At 37.1% G+C, this 18,682-nt stretch overlaps 1 protein-coding gene across 1 annotated transcript in view; it reads left to right on the forward strand.

Annotated features, from left to right (window-relative positions):
• The window catches only part of PLCB1 (phospholipase C beta 1), a 567,798-nt gene that overhangs the window by 486,950 nt on the left and 62,166 nt on the right, over nt 1-18,682 (forward strand). The window contains exons 16-20 of the mRNA XM_081832287.1: nt 3,099-3,257; nt 6,753-6,917; nt 8,515-8,614; nt 9,312-9,416; nt 10,451-10,560. Coding sequence (XP_081688413.1) covers nt 3,099-3,257; nt 6,753-6,917; nt 8,515-8,614; nt 9,312-9,416; nt 10,451-10,560 — 639 coding nt within the window. The remainder of the gene's footprint in view (nt 1-3,098; nt 3,258-6,752; nt 6,918-8,514; nt 8,615-9,311; nt 9,417-10,450; nt 10,561-18,682) is intronic.

An 18,682-nucleotide genomic window follows, 5' to 3' on the forward strand; every position in this document is an offset into this window, starting at 1 on the left:
ATGTTACACTGGATTTCTCCTCCATCAGCAATGTATGATATGAAGTGTTCCCTCTCATTTGAGATCTTGGTTAAGTATTACCATTAAATAATAGTAATAATAATATTCTAGACAAAATATTATCTCATTGTTGCTTTAATTTTATTTCTTTGATTATTATTGAGGTTGAACATTTTAAATATAGTTTTTGATTTTTATATTTCTGCTTTTATGAAGTGCATATTTAGGACTATTGTCAATTTTCCTGTCCACTTATAACAGCACTTTTTATATAATGGGCATGTTGTCATATTTTGTGAAACAGATGAGATTGGGCTGATTAATGTTTTATTTTATGGAGTCTTGGTTTATTTTTATTATTACAGGCTCTCCATCCCAGGATTAGCTCCATAATTATTTCTGTTTCTCTCATGGTTTCTTTTTTATTTGAATTTGACCCTTTCAACCACCCAAATTTAATTGTGATACATAATCTCAGGAAGAGATAAATCCTTTTTACACTAAACTGAAATTACAGCTTAATAGATGCAGCCTTTTTTGGTGTGGTTAATTTGGGTCCATTTTCTTCCAGTTATATTCTCCTCTATTAATAAATTTGTCTGCCTTCCTGGAGCCAATAGCTCAGTTATTATTGTAATGTTTAATGATATGGTCTAATACCTGGAAGTGGAAATTCTCCTTCATGGCTATTAGTTTTTAGTCATTTCTTGCTATTGCCAGTGGGACTCCTATTCCAAATGAATTTAATTTACTTATTATTATTTCCATCTCCCCCACTGAGAAAGAAATGGGATTTTGAATAAAATCACATTAAATTTACATTAGTTTGTTATATTGTGTTTCCCTCTCCCCACTGGAAAAATTATTTTGTTTAAAATCACATTAAATTTATAATTTGAGGAAATTTGAAGAAAACCAACACCTTTTAATTTTTAGTTTTCTTATCACAGAAAGAATGTTTTTCTCTTAAAAGTTCTTACATTATATCCTTCAGCAAAATCACACATCTTCATCTGTGGTCTAGTTTCTTTAGATGAAAATCTTTTTTTTTTAAACATTATATTTTTAGCAAATTGTTCCTGGATATTGATATTTGTATATTTATTTTATGAACAAATGTTTCATAATCATCCTCCCAAGCTCTCATAATAGCCCATTTTGCTAGTAGCTTCTATTGGGTTTTTCAGGTAGACACACACTCACAACAATTTAATCACATCTATGTTTTTTCCCTTCCTAGTGCTTTGAACTGACCATTCTAGAACAATATTAAATAATAGTATTAAGGGTGGGCAGCTTTCTCTTCATCCTGACACTAAGAGGAATTTCACTGAGTAGATACTGACTGTGACTGAGACAGATACTCTTTCACACACTAAAGGAGTACAATAGCCCTTCTTATCTGTGGCTTCACTTTCTGTGGTTTCAGTTACCCATGGTCAACGGGGGTCTAGAAGCAGATGCTCTTTCTTCTGACTTGTCAGAAGGTCAAAAGTAGCCGAATGCTATGTCACAATGCCTACGTCATTTACTTCACTTCATCTCATCCCGTAGGCATTTCATCACCTCACATCATCACAAAAAGGATGAGTGCAGTACAGTAAGATATCTTGAAAGAGAGAGACTACATTCACAAAACCTTTATTACCGTATATTGTTATAATTGTTCTATTTGATTATTAGTTGTTGTCAGTCTCTTATCATGCCTAATTTATAAGTTAAACTTTATCATAGCTCTGTGTGTATAGGAAAAAAACATAGTATATGTAGAGTTTGGTATTATCCGTGGTTTCAGACATCCACTGGGGGGTCTTGGAACACATCTCCCATGGAGAAGTGGGGACTACTCTATGCAACTGTCCTAATTGACTAACAGTGCTTTAGGAATTTATGTCCATGTTATTAAATGTCTATTTGAAATTTGTTGGGATGAGCATATATTCATTTCTTCTTTTGTGAGTAAATAGATCTCCTAATATGTAATTGTCCTTTTGTTCCTGGGATAAACTCTACTTCCTTGTTGTGTGTTATTTTTTAGAACATACGATTTGCTATTGTAATTTTTTAGGCTTTTGGTGTCCATTTTTTAAAGTATGTTAAGTCGGTCACTTCTTATTTTAGTACTTTGTCCAACTGTGGTATCATAGTTACCGTAGCTTAATAAGTTGACAGATAAAATTTCACTTATTTTCCCTGCTCTAAAAATGATTGGTTACTTGGAACTGAAATAATTCTACGGTCACTTCGCTATTATCCACCTAAGCAGAGATGAGTCATGATTCAGACAATCTAGAACAACCTAGAACAGCTTCCCAGATTCACTATGACTTTAAATTTTTTTAAAAAAACCTTACCAATTGCAATTAGTGTGGACATCCGTTTCATACCGCTGACTGAGCCTTAGGAAAACTTTGGCAGTTAAGTTTTGTCCATTAGAAAGGAGTCAATGTGTAATTATATGTAGGTGGTAAGTAACAAAAGAAATGCAAATTTAAAAAAAGAAATCCTTTTCTCCTATAAATTAAAAAAAGAATTCTAGCGTTCAAGGTTGGTGAGGTGTGGGGAAGGCTCAGAAGCATGGATGAGAGGTTTAAAGTGGCATGAGGTTTCTGAAGGGCATTTTGGCAAGACTTATCAAAAAGTACACATCTTTTTCCTGGAACACATCTTTTGACCTAGAAATGTCACTCCTAATAATGCCATTAATGATGGCTTCAAAGATTTCATGACAATGGTATTCATCAAGCCATTATAGGTAATGAAGAATTTGTACAGCTGTTAAAATTAAAGCAAATACTTAGTGAAATGGATATACTACATGTTCAAAACATATTTGAAGGAGAAAAACAGAATATACACCAACCAGTTGGCAGCGATTTATCTCTAGATTTGGAGATGACAGCTTGACTTTTTTTTCTTATCTGTGTTTCCTAAATTTCTACAATGAATAAATATTTATTCTAAATAAATATTTATTCAATGAATAATAATAATATTTGTTTATTTTTAAATAGGGGAGTAAAAATGGACTGTAATACAATCTTACTTTGTTGCTCTAAACACAAATATTGTCACAATAAGGGTTGTGTTTTTAATATTCAGACCTGGCTATGCAAATAAATATGGGGATGTACGAATACAATGGGAAAAGTGGCTACAGATTAAAGCCAGAGTTCATGAGGAGACCTGACAAGCATTTTGATCCATTCACCGAAGGCATCGTGGATGGGATAGTAGCCAATACTTTATCTGTCAAGGTACGTACCTCTCTATTACAAAACTGTCCCCAACAAAAGTCTCAAACAGTACCTATTTTGCACAAAGAAGTAGTTTAGTCATCAAAAATTTAGAGCTAGCAATATCTCCACCTTCTTCATGCATTTTTCCTTTAAGGACCAAATCTGAATTATAAGTTTCAGAAGCCATATGCATGAGATAAAGGGACTAAGTCCTATTCTTTAATAGGATAAAAATTGGACCCTAAATCAATAAACCAACTTGAAGAGTCACCATGGTTGGTCTTTTCTTTTGGTACAAATATCAGTGACCTATGTTGGAGAAATCTTCTGGTCTTTTATTTCTCCATTTAGTTCTAGAAAAATAGCCACCCTGAGCAAAACTAGAGAAAAAAAGGTATTCTCTCAATTAATTGTTAACTATTGAATAAAAGTTCCCAAGTTACTGTTTTGAAAATCTATCAGTATTCAGGGACTTAAAACACAGAGTAGTGATATTAAGTAAAAGAATTGCTTCATTAAACATACATCTGACCTTAAAATATTAATTCAAAATTATTTCTGCAGTCTTTGAAATTGATGTTACATCATATAATTTTTTTAGCTGTAAGAAAATATTTTGTGCTATGAATGAAAAATCATTTCATAGGAGCTTTTTATGTGAATTCTATAAGCTCTTGGTTGCTGTGGCTGTTTCATTTACTTCTTTAAAGTTTCCTTTCTTGGGGTGCCAGGGTGGCTCAGTCGTTAAGCGTCTGCCTTCGGCTCAGGTCATGATCTCAGGGTCCTGGGATTGAGCCCCGCATCAGGCTCCCTGCTCAGCGGGAGGCCTGCTTCTCCTCCCACTCCCCCTGCTTGTGTTCCTGCTCTCACTATCTCTCTCTCTGTCAAATAATTAAATAAAATCTTTTAAAAAAATAAAATAAAATAAAGTTTCCTTTCTTTCCTGTTTAGTTGGGTAACTGTGGAACTAAGAAACATTTTGTATTGGATATAAATGCAATTTTCAGACTGACCTTAAACCAAAGGCATATGAAAGACTATGTAAAAAAAAAAAAAAAAAGTAACAGTTTCGCTAATCTCTATCTACCCTAAGCTTGTTGAGCCCATTTTTACTTTAAAATTTATGTCACTTGACACCAAAGATTAAAAATAAAATTTCAGTGAAGTGTCTCAAAATTATATCTTTTGAAATTATTTCATGCCATGTATCTGAAGAGTGGAGTTGGCAGAATTAGAGCTTCGAGATTATGTTTATTTTAGGAAATTCTTTTCAGCAAAGGATGTTTCATTCCTGCCGAGTTTGATTAAGATAAACTCTTAAGCATCACACACTGACAAAATGTTATTTTTAGAACCCTTGTCAATTGTTGTTATAGTTGGATCAAACTAATAATTTTGTTCTTGTGTGCCAGTTCATCTTGTTTTGTGCATGTGTGCTTGCTTATTTATTTATTTTTTTTAAATTCGGGGCGCCTGGGTGGCTCAGTCATTTAAGTGTCTGACTCTTGGTTTCAGCTCAGGTCATGATCTCAGGGTCATGAGATTTAGCCCCGCGTTGGGCTCCGTGCTGAGCGGGGAGCCTGTGTGTCCCTTTTCCTCTGCTCCTCCCCACTCTGTCAATCTCTCAAATAAATAAATAAATAAATTTTTTAAAATATTTTTAAAAATTCTACCATGAAGGTGTAAGTAGTTAGAAGATGATGACATAGAAACAGGAAAGTGAGTTGAGGGGAAACAGTTGAGACCCAAACAGACATGAGGTGCTGCCTGAGTCCAGAATGGAGCCATGGCTGTCGAGGGGTCAGTGTCCTCAGAACAGACAGGCCAGGCTGCTGTCCCGTCTTGCCTTTCACATGATGGCCAGAGCCAAGAGGCGGCTCGTGTCCCTCCAGTGGTGCCTTTGTTTTGACCTTCTGACCTAGTCTTCCTAGCGTCAGAATGGACTTGGGTGCCCAAAAGATGTTCCACCATCCTATTCTCCTGATGGGAACATTGAAGGTCATTAATTTAGTTAAAAACCTCTGCTTTATTTTTTTTTTAAGATTTTATTTATTTATTTATTTATTTGAGAGAGAGAGAGAGAGCTCGAGCACAAGCAGAGGGGAGAGGCAGAGGGTGAAGCAGAGGGAGAGAGAAAGGGAGAAGGAGACTCTCCGCCAAGCAGGGAGCCCAATGCGGGGCTCCATCCCAGGCCCCTGGGATCATGACCTGAGCCGAAGGCAGATGCTTAACCGACTGAGCCACCCAAGTGGTTCCCCAAGAACCTCTGCTTTAACCAAACACCTTAAGTGCACGGAATCCTTGGTGCATCTGATTTCCCAGTGTGACTCACAAGCTTGGAAGTTTCACACATATAAAATGTCTGCTAAGTTGTTCTCCCTTAGAACCTCAAATTAAATAGAGATCATTGCTGGCAGGTCCCAGGCACTCAGGCTAAAGAGAACATTCAGAAGAAATGAGCTATCCTGGGGGCAAATTCAGACAGCCTCTTCCTCGTTTTCCAACTGGTTTGGAATTTCTAACCACATCAGCAGATAGCTCATTGGCCTCGCTGAGCCCTTGAGGGCCATTCACAGGCTGACATCATGTCCCACTTCTGGCCCCACCACAGTCTTGATAATTCTGTCCCCTTTCACGGACTTGAGATCAGAAAGCTCCTAGCCACCAGGATATGTGATTTTAAAACTCTTTGAACTCTACAATATCCATAAATTTTATAGCTAAGCAAGGATACCCATAATTGTGTGGACGGATAACAGGTTGGGGTTAGGAGTGATGATAAACTGTGTTTGATGGTTTAAAGTCGATATTTGGGTTTTGTTTTTATTATCATTGTAGCTTTTTATTTAAGTATAACAACTCTGGGGGCACCTGGGTGGCTCAGTCGGTTCAGTGTCTGACTCTTGATCTCAGTTCAGGTCTTGATCTCAGGGTTGTGGGTTCAAGCCCTGCCTTGGAGCCTACTTAAAACTATAAAAATAAAAAAATAAAAGTATAACAACTCCGAGAATTGAATAACATAGTGTTACAACCACTTCTTCAAGTTGAATTTTATGAACAAAAGGAAACTTTTTAAATGCTAGAGTTTCTACTTTGTTATGTTTTAAATTTGTACTCTTAACCTTTTAACTTAATTTACAATCCTGCTAAAATGAGAATTTTTTTCTCTTGTAACATCTTTAAGTATTAGAAAAACCTTTATATTCGATTGGCTCTAAGATCAGTTTTCAACATTTAACAGATGTATCTCAAGTACAAAAAGTATAATCTCATCAAACTTTTGGTATTTGTTCATTTATTTCCTCCTATACAGTTTTGTCTTACTAACTGACTCCTTCTAACCTCAGCATTTTCAATGTGCCTCTATCAATTTTTTAACCAAAAGAGCAATTTTATTTGTCCTCTTGCCTCTCTTTCATTTTGGTTATGATTCAACCAACATTTGTACCTCCCTAAAGTATTCTCTTATATCACTTACTCATTTTCAAGAGTTCCTTTTTTATTATTTTCTAGATTATATCAGGTCAGTTTCTTTCTGATAAGAAAGTTGGGACTTACGTGGAAGTGGATATGTTTGGTTTGCCTGTGGACACGAGGAGGAAGGCATTTAAGACCAAAACATCACAAGGAAATGCTGTAAATCCTGTCTGGGAAGAAGAGCCCATTGTGTTCAAAAAGGTAGGTCTCATATCCTTGATATGAGATGTAACTGCACGTTCTAGGTGTTTCACTCAGAAAAAAAATTATAGGAGGAATTATTTGTTGCTAATTTGGGAATTTACACATTTATTTTTTATTTTTTTTTTTTTTTAAGATTTTATTTATTTATTTGACAGAAAGAGACACAGCGAGAGAGGGAACACCAGCAGGGGGAGTGGGAGAGGAAGAAGCTCCCTGCCGAGCAGGAAGCCCGATGCGGGGCTCGATCCCAGGACCCTGGGATCCTGACCTGAGCCGAAGGCAGATGCTTAACAACTGAGCCACCCAGACGCCCCGGAATTTACACATTTATAAAGCAATAGCACTTTGGGGGCTATCTTAAAATCTGTTCAGGATCTCTGTGAATCACTTGTTTGGATTTTCAGAATTGTGTTGTGAAGCACTTAATTCTAGTATACCTCATTTGGAAGACCAGCAAAACATATAAATTGACTCGTATCCCCTCATAATACAAGTGGTAAATGATATATTTTCATCGTAACTGAAATGAAGTAAAGTGAAAAGTAGGGAATAATATGGTAGCAGAGAGAAGGAAGCCCATACATCCTAAAAAAGAATATTAATTAAACTTCCTATAACCTCTCGCCTCTGGCAGCTGGTCATTCTATCTTGTCTGGATTCTGTCTGATAGAGTTAAAACCTTTCCATTTGAATGGGCCTTCTGTCTGTCTTCACCAAAAAAACAAATCTTCTACACACATGCTTGTGACACAAAGGAAGACAATAGTCTAGTAGAAAGTGGAATAAACTATCTTACCATACCCTTTGCTTTTATCTGGCCAAAAGATCTGGAAAAGTTGTCTCCTGCAAAGAGAATATCTGTGTTAAAGGTCTCTGTGCTCCCACCATCTTTAATATGTTGATCAGATTTAATGGTAGTGTCTATTTCAAAGAATTATTAATAAGTATTCCCCAATACACTGAAAACATTAATAAAATGTCTGGCGCTTTGAAAATAGCCAACAAATGTTAGCTTGCTCTTGTTACGAAAATTAAATTTTTAAGGATACAGTTAGCCTCATGTTCTCCACACATGTTTTACGTTGTGGGGGGAAAAGATGAGCAATTACTTGTTGCTAATTTGGGAATTATTTATAAAGCAATCTCATTTTGAAAGCTGTTCTGCAACCTCTATTTTTGCATGTTTGCTTTTGCTTTGAAAGTATAAAAGTGATTTGCTTTGAAAATATAAGAGTAGGGGCTCCTAGCTGGTGCAGTCTGTTAAGCATCCAACTCTTGATTTCAGCTCAGGTCATAATCTTGGGGTCATGGGAATGAGCCCCATATGGAGCTCCATGCTGGGTATGGAGCCTCCTTCCTCTCTACCTCTCCCTCTGCCCCTCCTCGCCCTCCCCTCCCTGCTCATGCTTGCCCACTCTCTCTCTCCCTCAAAGAAAAAGAAAAAAGAAAATGTAAGTGTAAAGGCTCAAATAGTGGTAAGACTACTAACTTTATATTTAAATGTTTGTCATTTCCATATTTGAAGATTACCTTTCTAATTTTTTCCTGGAGTTGCTCCTTCTTGTAACCACTTGTGTCCTGCATTTCCCTCTAGGTGGTTCTTCCTTCTCTGGCCTGTTTGAGGATAGCAGTTTATGAAGAAGGAGGTAAATTCATCGGTCACCGAATCTTGCCAGTACAGGCAATTCGGCCAGGTATGGACAGTGTGGTAAGAAACTATCAAAGCTGTCAAGAACACCATCACCGCCTTATGTGATTGTTCAAGGGTGATTTAGGAAGCTGTCTGAAAACTCAGTGGTTTATAACAAGTGCTCTATCTTTATGCTCACAAGTCTGTGGGTTGGCAGGGTTTGGCTGGGATCAGCTGTGCAGCTGTGCTTTAGGCTGAGGGCTGGAGTTAGGTCTGTTCCCCGTGTGCTCATTCAGGCTTCTGGGAGGAAGGAGCAGTGGTACCCACAATATGGACATTTATGGCCGCCCCCTGGAATGCATATAAGGGCAAGCCCGACTCTGCAAGTGCATTTGAATCCTCTGTTTGCACCACAACCTTAACATCCTGTTGTCTAAAGCAAAGCATATGGCTAAGCCCCACGTCAAGAAATCACAGACAGGGGAAGAATTTGGACCAAGAATTCAGTCTATGACATACAATTTTAGATTCTCTTTTGTGGGGAAAAACGTGATTGGAAAGGAAAATAATCAGAATCAACATTGTTTTCCTGTCTGATGAGAAAAATAATTTCACGTAAAACCATGTGATGAAAATAAGAAGTGACCTGTTTGTCATCCAAAGTCACCTAAAATAAACACTTCCATCGCATAGATGTTCCTGTGTTGTAACTAATATTGTGAAGAAAATATGTGATACACAGTATTAATGTCACCCTATAGGCTATCACTATATCTGTCTGAGGAATGAGAGGAACCAGCCTCTGATGCTCCCAGCTGTCTTTGTCTACATAGAGGTGAAAGACTATGTCCCAGATACATATGCAGGTAAACAACCTAAGTCAAGGGGATGTTTCTATCTGGGGCCATCCTTATTTTTGTGGTTTAGTGGAAGGAAAATTGGACCAAAAATAGGCAGGAAATTCTGGCCTCAGAATCACTTCTATGTATGTGCGCATGTTGATAAATTGCTCAAGCCTTTGTGAATAGATTTTAATTTCATTTAAGTCCCAATAAAATATTAAGCATATTTATCTACTAGTAGTATTATTCTTATGGATCCAGCAATTTCTAACCCATGCTACTTGGTACTACAACAGTGTATTTAGGTCTGTACAATGGCTTTATCTTCAGCCAGTTTTAGAAGCCAGATCCTTTTCATTGGTGAAATCCTAAGTTTAGAGGAATTAACTTGTGACAATGTCAACCAGGAATCATAAATTTAAATACTCATGGTGTTAAGTGGCCTGATTATAAGGTATTGGGGAGTAGTGGAGACTATGGCAAACTTGGAGCACATGCCCATCCAAAGATGGCAGCCATAACTCACTCCAGATAGACAGTATCATGTGTGAATGATACTCATATTGCCAAGTCTTTGGGTTGTTTCAACAGTCTGGAAAGCAGGCTTTTTATGTGAGATATTTTCCTTCATTTATGAAACACCATTTGGGCCAAATAGGACAAGTGTGTGGGCCATTGTTGGAATGGATGGGCCCCTCAAAATAAACTGAAAACTAGGTAATATTGAGGTATCTTGTGTTGGAGCCTATCCAGTTTGGCTGTCAGAGCTGAATTCCCTTGAGTTCTGTCTTCCTGAGGTTGAAGCAAAGGGTCCTGACTTGTCCATTTCCAAAATGTTGGATGGATGAGTGGATAGTCACATGGTAGATGGAAGAGTGGAAGATGGATGATGACTCGGTGGATGGGTGGGTGAGTAGATAGATGATGAGTGAATGCATGGATGGATGAATGGATGGATGGATGAATGGTTAGTTGGTTGGATGGATGGATGGATGAATGGATGATGGATAATCAATATATCCAGGACCTTTGATCTAAAATGTCTCTTCCTTATTTAGATGTGATTGAAGCTTTGTCAAATCCAATACGATATGTGAATCTGATGGAGCAAAGAGCTAAACAATTGGCTGCATTGACACTGGAAGATGAAGAAGAAGTAAAGAAAGAGGTGAGCGAGTGTTCTAATCTTATGTGGTATTAAGCATGATTTCGAAACCCAGTGGCTGGCTTTGCCTACGTAACATCATACCTCATGAGAAGAAAGTAACACATTGGAAAAACTCTTTGATGGAGCTCAGCATTGTCTCATAAAACATCTATATGATTGACTGAATTTTTCGTATTTCATCCTCTTCTGGTATTCCATGCCCACACCAGCATCTTATTTTGTGCCTGCACTGAACAGTCCACATCTGGCCATCTCAGGTGAAAGTTTCTAACTGATTTCATATTAATTAAAGGTGACTAAAGCACTTAGAAAAGAAGATAATCATCATGTATTTAGTATTTTCTTTTTTCTTTAAAGTGCAGGATTTTCAAAGTGCTTTGTGGCTTCTTAGAATACATAAAGTCCTTAATACAAATACCTAATGTGTAGTATGAGCTGTAAAATGTTTACTACTATTATTACATTGTATACTTAATATATTATAATACATATTCCCAAATAATTGGTATATTTTTCTAAATAAGATGTCACAATGCAAAGAGTAATCAAGGAAGGGACTGGAAATATTAGAAGTAAAATTTAAAAATATAAAGCTTCTATGTAGACTGGCAGTCCTTTAGTTTTCAAAAAAGTGAAATATAGTTTAATGATTGGAGGTAACACCAATATTAAAAACAGTGAAAGAAATAAGCTATTTTCATACTTCATTGAATATTCTGAAGATAAATTCATGGAGAAAGATGAGAAAAAATGGAGAACTATCAGAATGGGGGGGAAATTTTGAAAATTGTTTGGATAACTATAACTAATAGCAAGTCCATAAAAGTTGATAAAATTTATTTTTTTAAGATTTATTTATTTGTTTGAGAGAGAGAGCGAGCATGCAAGCAGGGGGGAGGGGCAGAGGGAGAGGGAGAAGCAGACTCCCCACTGAGTGTGGAGCCCAATGCGGGGCCTGATTCCACGACCCCAAGATCATGACCTGAGCCAAAACCAAGAGTCAGATGCTTAACCAACTAAGCCACCCAGGTGACCCAAGTTGATATAATTTATTAAATAACTTTTTTCTTATTCCAAAAGAAATCTAGGTTTATCATGGAAAATTTTTAAACTAAATATAAGAAAAGAAAAATCCCAAAGATACTACCTAGAATTCAAACCCCTAAGCCACTCAGACATAACACTGTAAATATGAGTGTATACAAAGCTAGTCTTTTTATGCACAATTATTACTTTTTCATAAAATGGGATAATATTCTCTATCTGTGTTTTAACCTTTTATTTTCACTTACTGCAAATATTTTCCATGTCATTAAATATTCTTCTATGACATACCCTTTAATGACTTCATGGTTTTCTATCATATAGCCATACCATAGTTTATTTTTCCAATCCCCTAATATTGGATATTTGAAATACTCCACTCTTTTAAACAGATCTTCAGTGAACATATGTAAATACATTTTTGAGCACATCTATGATTATTTCCTTCTTTTTTTGCATAGAATTTTAGAAATTTTTGATCTAAGATATGTTGAGCTAATTGAACATGAGAAAAAAATGAAAGGAAAGAAAAACATTCAACATAAGAGTAACATTTTCCAGGCTCTTATTTACACTGCCAGCATCATATCCCATAGGACCAGTAGAGAGTGAAATTTAAAGTTAGACTGGTAAGTTTCATAAATAATGCTTTTTGTGGTATGCAATAAATAAGGTTATAGGAAATTTTTACATTGCCAGAAAATTATGCCTAACAGCAGACATGAATATACTTCCAAAGTCATCTGTGCCTCTAACATCTATGCTTAGCATCTGCAGAGGGGAAAAAAACAAATGAGAAACACCTAGGCCCCCTGCGTGAATTTTGAGGGCTTAGTCCAAGCACTCACTGCTTGTGTGGGGCTCACAGAAGGAGGGGTCTTCCCACGCTCCAAGCAGATGCTCTTGGTGTCCCACCCAGACCTTCTTTATATTTATAACTTTTTAAAAGATTTTGTTTATTTATTTGAGAAGGAGAGTGAGAGAGAGCACGAGCAGGGTGAGGGGCAGAAGGAGAAGCAAACTCCCCACTGAGCAGAGAGACCGACTCAGGGCTGGATCCCAGGACCCTGGGATCATGACCTGAGCCGAAGGCAGATGCTTAATAACCAACTGAGCCACCCAGGCGCCCTCAGACCTTCATTTTAGTGCTGCTTCACCCACGGCCACAGGACTGCTGCAGGTGTGGGCTGCAGACGGCTCATGGCTGTAGACTTTTCCAGAGGACTGGCCTGGGCTGATAGGAGCTACTTTGCTGGAGATGTCTGGTAGATTATTCTCGGAAGGGGGTGACCCATGCTGAGTGACTGAAAGATCCAGGAGAATAAGAGCCCAGGTCCCTTGCTTCTGGGTGGGCAACTTCTGTATTACAGTTCACACTCCTGAGCGCCCATGGGATCAGGCTGAGCCTGGACTCCAGGCTGAGACCACATTTCAACTTAATCTTCTTTCCCGGTCTTACCCTGCTTTCCTCACCTTCCTGCAGTTTCCTCCTGTTCTCGGTAAATCACGCACTCAACCACCGCCATGTTGAATTCTGCTTCTAGGGAACGTAAGGCTGAACAGTTGCTGTTTTATACTGAAAATCAAGAACAAATGCCCTTTCTGAATTTTTTGTTTGGGAACCAGAATTTAAATGTTTGACAGCAGTTACATCTTTAATTCTGGTGGTTCTTTAGAGATCATAGCACTTTTTCTTTCCAATGGCCTTCAAAAAGATTAAGAGGAGAAAATTCAGTGAATTTCTCATTTTGCTCATATAGACACCAATGTTTAATTAGAGGCTCTCCTTAGAAATCTAACAGAAGCTCTGAAACTCTTTTCTCTTCTACCTGCTTTAGCTCACTAACATATGTAATAAAATATAATTCAAGGTAAAGATAGTTCATGTAGATAGAAATAATCCTTAATAATATCTCTTTAATCAACTGGATGTGTTTTATTTTCTAGGAAATAGAAGTTCAAAGAAAGCATTTTCAAGTGAAATTGCATGTATTGTCACTATTTAGAAACAATGCATTTTCTATCATCAATTTCTACACATTCATTAGCCAGGTTCTCCAAGGAGTGAACCCTCAATTGGAGAGAACATTTCAAGACACCGCCAATTTCTGCTTATATAGTACAGCAATTGAGATAAAAATTCTCCTAATGGGGTATTTTACTCATGGTACACCAGAGAGACCATTTTTCTCGTGATTTCAAAAAAATGTCACTCTAAGGAACGGGAGACCTAGGGCCTTCAAGATGTCAGGGATCCTGTCACACTACCGTCCGTTCAAAGCCTTATCTTTGCACCAAACATCACATATCAAAAATCTATTTAGAGAGAATGCAACGCTAATGGATATAAAAATACAGAAGAAGCATTTTAGGTCAACTTTATTTTTGTTTCTCCTCTAGCAGTGGTGATCAGAAAGGATTTTCAGTAAATGCATAATATTCGTTAAATTTAGAGGATATTTAGACATTTTCAGTTTTAGAAATCATTTTATAGGCATTGAATCCCATAGATTCCAAATGGTCCAACAGAGAAAATATGATTTTTTTAAAGATTTTATTTATTTATTTGACAGAGAGGGAGAGAGCAAGCACAAGCAGGGGGAATGGCAGGCAGGGGAGAAGCAGACTCCCTGCTGAGCAAGGAGCCCTATGTGGGGCTCAATCCCAGGACCCTGGGATCATGACCTGAGCTGAAGATAGCTGCTTAACCAACTGAGCCACCCAGGCTCCCGAAAATATGATTTTTTTTTTTACTTTGAAATGTCAAAACCCTAAATGACCTCATTTTTAAAACTCAAGAAAAAAAAATCATTTGCCCTTACCATGTAACTCTAGGAAGGAAAAGTCATTCCACACCTTTGAACACCAGTGTGCCCTTTATCTTGTCTTGTAATGATGTAAGTTTGTTTGAATGAGGCCACTGAAAATAAGTAGCTGTGGTTTTCTCAAAAGAAAATTCTATCTAGGACATGGCAGGCACTGGAGACACTATTTTAGCAGCGAAGACTTTTTTAGTATAATCCTTTTAACTTGGTAGTTATAAAGGTCATTTCTATTTGAAAATTAAAGACTTCATTGGACTGCAAAATATCCTCAGATTTTTAATACTTTAATAAATTATCTTCATAGAGTAATTTGCAAACCAAATAACTAGGCAAGTTGAAAATCTCCCCATGCTTTGAACACTAGATGTTTGATTCAGATCATGTGAAAAGATAGATAGATATCTATATATAAATCCAACATATTTACGTAAGTTAAAGTATAATAGAGATTTTAGTTGCTGGGTTTATTTTATGTCTTTTAAAGTTGTCATTCAGGACACTGGGTTAGTAAAATTGTAGAAAGTTGCCTAATCTGAATTATAACAAAGGCTTTATAATAGTTATAGCTATTTCTTTACTTAAAAAAAGGTATATAAAAAATTTTTAAACATAATAAACCACCAAAAAAAAAAGGCCCTCAGTAATCTTGGAGATACTGTTAACATTTTTGATGTATGTCCTTCTAGCAAGTAGATGCATATATATTTTTCTTTTAAAAAATATTAATTTTTAAAAATGGTTTCACAATCCTAATGTTTTCATGTGGTTATAGAAATGCCTAATGAGACACCAGTAACACTCCTGATCTTCTATTTTTAAAATACACCTGTAAAGAGAAAAAAGTAAATATCCAATGTATTGAATACAAAATATTATGTGACATCTTTAATGTCCACATGCAGTATTTGAACATGACTTGCTTTAGCATGTTGGGGAATGCAGAAGCATTTTACTGAGCGCATACTACATACCTGGCACTGTTCTGAGCTCTTTCATGTATTAACACACTTACATCTTAAAATATCCGTATGTCTTGGTTACTATGATTATTCCCATTTAGCAGATGAGGAAACTGAGTACCGGGAGATTCGATTTCTCAGCCAGTGTCACACAACCAGTAAGGAGCAGAGTCGGCGTTGAAATTCAAGCCATCTAGCTCCAGGACTCCTGTTCTACAACAGCATTTCTTTTTTTTTTTTTTTTTTAAAGATTTTATTTATTTATTCATGAGAGACAGAGAGAGAGAGAGAGAGGCAGAGGGAGAAGCAGGCTCCCAAGGAGCAGGGAGCCCGATGCGGGACTCGATCCCAGGACGCCGAGATCATGACCTGAGCCGAAAGCAGACGCTTTAACCATCTGAGCCACCCAGGCGCCCCTACAACAGCATTTCTATAAGTCTGATGTGCAGACCAGGGCATCCTGAGTCAGCATGTCTGGGGTGGGGAGAGGCTCAGCATCTCTCACAAGCCCCAGGTGATGGGATAATGCCATTCCACGGAGCATACTTTGAGTAGCAAGGGTATACACTCCACCCCATTGTACTACCTCAATAACAAAACTGCAATTTTCTGGTAACCGTTAACAAGGACTACGCTTCATTCCTCTTTCTGTCCTCTATAGCTTGTTGCCTGGATAATTAAGCACAGAATATTAAGACCTTTACTTTAAATGGTAGTAGCAACCTTTGAATTGAATTTTTTGTTGAATCAAATGTCAGGATTCCCCCCCTTTATATCACAAGATTTTACATTGTTCTTCAATAGTGAGGTTTATATATGTGGGTTCCATTTAATTAGTTTGTACCCTGGCTTCTGGCCAAAATTCAGTTCCCCCAACTCAAAAACTTCTAAGGCCACATTCATTCACTAAGTGTTCATTTCCACCCTTGGAGAAAGTTATGATATAAGACAGAGAACTTGATACCCCAAACCTTACTCAACCCTCAAGGCCAAAATTTCTGTTCTGAAGAGTTTCCTGTATCATCTGTGTGTGTATTACACAGCAAAGGTGTGTTAGTGGTCTTCATATCACCTTGACATTGAAAGGGAAAGCTGTTTAGTAATACCATATTTTCATTAATTCCAAGAGGCCTACTTTTTAAGTTGTCAGACTCATGTGTTCTTATAAATGAGCTGGAATGTATCAAAAATAATGTATTTCCTTATTCAGCGTATGGCACTGTAGGCATCTTTGATGGGATTTGATTATTTGAAAAGAAAAAGGGTTTATAGGATCTAGTGTGGATTTCACTGGGAGGATAACAACCGCAAAAATTCAAGGTGGTACAACTCATAAGGTTACTGTGTTTAACTTCAGAGAAACATTGGGTGTCATTTAATCTATTTCTAAGACAGAAGCTTGATGCCTCATCCATGGTTCAAGAACTTGGCGCTAAAATCAAAGATGAGGTTTCCTAGTCATTTGGGATTCTCTTTAAATGAAAATCTTGCTCCTCAAATAATAATTTAGCAAAATACCAACTTATAGAAACAATAGTTTCTCACAATCCCTGAACTTTAAAGCATCCAATAAAGTAGGAAGAGAAAATTTGCCTTTTTGGAGATGGCCTTTAAATAAAGACACTACCCCTTTATTTCTATATACAGCTCTGGAGTTTACAAGGCATTTTATTGGGTGCCCTGGAAAAAACTAAGCCCTAACTAGACAACACATAATCCCCATTTTTAAAAGAGGGAACAGTTGCTTATCATGGTAGATTGACTTGCCTAATATCGGTAAGCAAAAAATGGAACTAGAGTCTTTTTAAATGAGTTCTCAACGGAAGACCATATATGAATTTGAGTTGAAACTACTCAAGAATTGGTTCAGTCTCACTGCTTTTACAAATTCCTCCATATCAATTTTTCAAATTTCAGTGGATTCAAATAAGGAGGTTTGGGTTCATCTGCCCAAAACAGCACTACAGCCAGATATTTGAATATTGTAGTCCATGCCAGGCCCCTACCATAGGGACTGTAAAAGTGTGACTCTCAATGACAATTTTTCACTCTCTAGAGTAAGGCTTCTTAAATTTTACTGTGCATACAGATCACCTGGGGATCTTGTTACAATGCAGATTCAGATTTCATTGTTCTGAAGCAGAGCACAAAATTCTCCATTTCTAAGGAGCTTCCAAGCAATGCTGCAGCTACTGACCTATAGGAACAGATTCTGAGTAGCAAGGCCCTCAGACTTAAGCATCCATCAGAATCACCTGGATCACTTCTTAAAGCACAGATTGCTGGCCTCGCCCTGAGAGTTTCTGACTGAGTAGGTCTGGGGTGAATTTGCATTTCTGATGAGTTTGTTAGTGATGTTGATGCTGCTGGTGAAGGGACCACACGTTGAGAACCAATGCTGTGGAGTCCTACATGTGTGTCTCACTTGGGACGCTCCCCATGTGGAATTAAAAAGCCATTATTCCATCCACTCTAAAATGTCAGCTTTATCACAGGACTCCAGTAGGGCTCCAAGAGAAACTCTTCTCAGGGAATTGTCCAGAATCTGTTTTGTGAGTGATTGACCGTAGTCTCTGCCAAGTGATTTGGCTTAATTCAAAAGATACATTCCCACAAGATGAATGTTAAGGGTGGTTGGTCTACAGTCTTTTTTTTTTTCAAGTAAATGCTTTGTTTATTGATATTCCTTTTCATCTTTATTCAAATATGCATATTCATTTTTTTCTCATATGTGGTCACTTTATAGATAACATTTTCATTTGTAGCATTATATGGTGAGTGGTTTTCCCTTTTGCTTGTTTTGTAAAATCTCCCTTCCCATTATACAACATCCCTGCCTTTTCCTATTCTTACAGGAAAAAAAAAACAAAAACAAAAACCCAGTACTTGAAGATAGATATACAAGGATGTTTGTACAAGCATTGTTCTCTGTAGGTGCAAAAAGTAGAAAGAAGGTTAGCTGTCCATCCAGAATACACGGTATTGCATCCATTCTGTGAAACGGTATGTGGCTTTTAAAACCAACTGTTGGCGTCTCTGATTTCCTGGCCCAGAACAATGCAGGTGGCTTGAGTAGTGAAGTGTCCACGCAATTTTTATTTTGTAAAAGGACATCACAAAAATTCCTTGTATGGTCTACATTCATTTTAAAAAGAAAAATTCATGATTTCTGCCCAACTATAAAGAGTTCATTTCTTCTGATTTCTTTGGCGACTGTATTAAATATTTCTAATAAATTAAAATGGGCAGGAATGATAATATATGTAACATATATAAAATTGTGTCTCCCTTTAA

This window comes from Leptonychotes weddellii, chromosome 10 (genome assembly GCF_054177405.1).
Source record: "Leptonychotes weddellii isolate Sample4059 chromosome 10, ASM5417740v2, whole genome shotgun sequence".
Taxonomy (NCBI): domain Eukaryota; kingdom Metazoa; phylum Chordata; class Mammalia; order Carnivora; family Phocidae; genus Leptonychotes; species Leptonychotes weddellii.